The sequence below is a fragment of the Arabidopsis lyrata genome (genome assembly GCF_000004255.2).
Source record: "Arabidopsis lyrata subsp. lyrata unplaced genomic scaffold ARALYscaffold_349, whole genome shotgun sequence".
In the NCBI taxonomy this organism is placed as follows: domain Eukaryota; kingdom Viridiplantae; phylum Streptophyta; class Magnoliopsida; order Brassicales; family Brassicaceae; genus Arabidopsis; species Arabidopsis lyrata.
In genome coordinates this window covers 6,212-9,250 of record NW_003302307.1, presented here as the reverse complement: position 1 = coordinate 9,250, position 3,039 = coordinate 6,212, and the positions used below count along the sequence as shown (strand labels likewise).

The 3,039-nt window shown below is 36.2% G+C and overlaps 1 protein-coding gene across 1 annotated transcript; it reads left to right on the top strand.

Annotated features, from left to right (window-relative positions):
- Positions 1 to 527: 527 nt before the first annotated feature.
- Positions 528 to 2,458, top strand: LOC9298631. Its single transcript, XM_021015446.1, has 5 exons — positions 528 to 718; positions 1,422 to 1,524; positions 1,618 to 1,707; positions 1,786 to 1,884; positions 2,085 to 2,458. The coding sequence occupies exons 1-5, from the start codon at positions 651 to 653 to the stop codon at positions 2,187 to 2,189; spliced, it is 465 nt and encodes a 154-aa protein (XP_020871105.1). The 5' UTR covers positions 528 to 650; the 3' UTR covers positions 2,190 to 2,458.
- Positions 2,459 to 3,039: the final 581 nt, after the last annotated feature.

Below are 3,039 nucleotides of genomic sequence, written 5' to 3'. Positions count from 1 at the left end.
CAGATCCAAATAGTTGTTTTACGGATCGTACAAAATCAGAATAAACTCTGAAACTTTTGAAATTTGGTTGTCATATTTAAACCTAGATTCCTAAGTTAAAAATATGAAACCAGGACGAGTTAGTCTGGTGGTAAACGGCTTGCAGATGCAAGAACGGCCCCGAGTTCGATTCGCACTGGCCACCAGAGAATTTACATGCGGACTTGCTCTGGCGTCCGAAACCGAAAACCGTTACTTGGCCATGACCCACCTTCGGGTGTGCATCCGTGCCGTAAGAGTTCGGTCTCTAGTCTGGACCACCTCGGTGGGCCAGGACACTCGGTTATAAAAAAAAAAAAGTTAAAAATATGATTGTCATATTTAAACCAAGATTCCCAAGTTAAAAGTAAAATATGGTTCTTCACCTTTTTTTTGTCTAAAGTAAAAAGTACATATTCTTCTCGGAGAAATGAATCGATCGTGCAGTACAGTTTTTCGTTGGGAGTTAAAATTTAATAAATTCGATAATTGATTTTTTTTTAATTTGTCAATAAATAAACCTAAACCAGTAGAACCGAACTCTTTTCCTCCTCGCCGAACAAGATTCTCCTTGTCTCCGTCAGACAAATCTACGAACAAGCGAGCCTGATCTCAAGACCAGACACAGAGAGATGGGTTTCTTCTCGTTTCTTGGAAGAGTTCTCTTCGCTTCTCTCTTTATCCTCTCCGCTTGGCAAATGTGAGCCTTTCTCTTTTTCTCTATCCTCGACCTCTTCTCGCGTTTCTTCGTCTTCCTTGATTCAGATTTAGGTTTTCTTAAAAGGAAATAGCTTTGGGCTAGATCTAAATCTGGGAATTGAGAAGCTTTGTAGGCTCGTTTTGATATCTAGGGTTTCGTGACAATCGAATATTTTAGCTGAATCTATCAAGATTTGATTTTGTGTTTCGATTTGTATCTATTTCTAATTGATTTGTATTGAAAGCTCGCAGACTTTGAATTTTAGGCTTTGAGTGATCTCTGGATACTTCAAATTTATCAAAGTTTGAATATTTATGTATTTGTGTTATCTATCAATGTGTGACGTTGTTTGGTCATGGTTGAATCTGTCTTTGGCTTATTACCCGCATTTAGGGCACATATAATCGCTTGCTTGGATTCGTTTATAGATTTCTTTAGCTCTATTGTTCATATGGTTAGACTGTGTGTATTGGTTTTGTTTTTCCAATGTATAGTGGTCTATAGAGAGGCATCATTAGCTCTAAATGGAAGACGATCGATAAATGTAAAATAAGATTGTTCTCGTACTATTCATTTAGTCGTTACTATGGTTTTAATTTGTTGACTTGATAGCTATATATGTTAAGATGGTACTCATATATCCTCTACTTCTTTTCACCATATTACTAAATTTTAACAACGCTTATTTGGGGAATTTTAATAGGTTCAATGATGGTGGTCCTGCAGCTAAAGAATTGGCTCCAAAGCTTGATTTGGCCAAGGCACATCTATCTTCTAGATTAGGGGTAACATTGCCCGAAATAGAGGTAAATGTTCTTGTCTCTTGTGTTTACTCTTTAAATGTGTCTGGTTATTATGTTCGTTTCTCTTGTGGTCACTCTCTCTATATGTCTTTATAGGTGAGACAAGTTGTTGTTACTATTATTGCCCTGAAAGGAGTCGGAGGCTTACTCTTTGTTATTGGAAACATCTTCGGTGCTTATCTTCTGGTAAGGCTTCTTCTTGTTAATCCCATGCTTATCTTGCCAATTGTATGATCACTTAAAATCTCAATATGTTTGTTTCAGGCTTTCTACTTGGTGGTTGTCAGTCCTATTCTGTATGATTTCTACAACTACAAACCTCAGGAACGTCATTTCTCTCTTCTGTTGACAGAGTTCTTACAGGTTTGTCCAGAACTTATTTTCAATTATTGTAATCTCAAGAAATTGGAGACTGTGTGTTTGCATTAGAGTGCAAGTCTCTCTAAGTTGAATCGAAATGAACGCAGCTTTACACTACCTTACAGTCTTATAAAGCCAAGATCATCCCTTCTATCACAATGAACAATATCTCAATAAAAGTCTCACCCCTTTTGTTATTGCAGAGTGTTGCACTCTTTGGAGCATTACTCTTCTTTATTGGAATGAAGAACTCGTCACCCTCCAAGAGGAATCTGAAGAAGAGGACACCTAAGCCGAAAGCTGCTTAATATCAATATTAGTTATCTTCTTATCAAAAAAAAAATATTAGTTATCTTCTGGTTTTGCCGCGAGCAATACCTTTGGCTTTTCCTTTTTTCCCGACAAAATCTTTCCTTAGAACATTGGTTTTCTTTATGTTTTAGGATTCTTAGATTAGCTCATGATCTTATACTGTGATATGATATTGGGGTTCTTGAAGCTTTGATTTGTTGAAACTTCAACCATGCAGATTTCGTGACCTTGGAATTCAAAAACCTAAAACAGAAGTTTTTACTAAGCACCATGTTAGAGATTCAGTCTCTCGTTAAATTTTAAAAGCTCGGATATTCCAAATTGAGTAGAGAAGAGTAGTTGTGTTGATATCGAAGCCTTAGAGGCTGAGACACAAATTCTCTATCTTCTTTCCACTTAGAGACCTTGAGATGGGATGACAAACATATGGGAACAGAACTCGGTTGGTTCGTTGTATGAAAACATGTGAAACAGCATATAAGGGATATAACAACCAAATATTTACTTTTACTTTTGTTAATCCAAAAGTTAATGGTAAGCCAAAGTACCACACAAGCTCCAGTGAACAAAAAACACATAAGTTTTCTTTCTCCCGCAACTAAGTTGAAAAACCGTGTCTTCTTGTTACTGCTGGTTTTGCGGGTCGACATGCAATCTGAATCTTCTTAAAATTATCCCTTTTCTCTAAAAGAAAAAATTGTAAACATATTTTAAAAATTTCAATAAGTGTGACACAATTATAGTTACTTTTTAAAGAACAATCAATTTTACTTAAGGTAAGTAAAATAGTTATGTCCGTGGATTTAGCCAATTTTGAACAGACATATTTAATAGGCTAACTCGGCT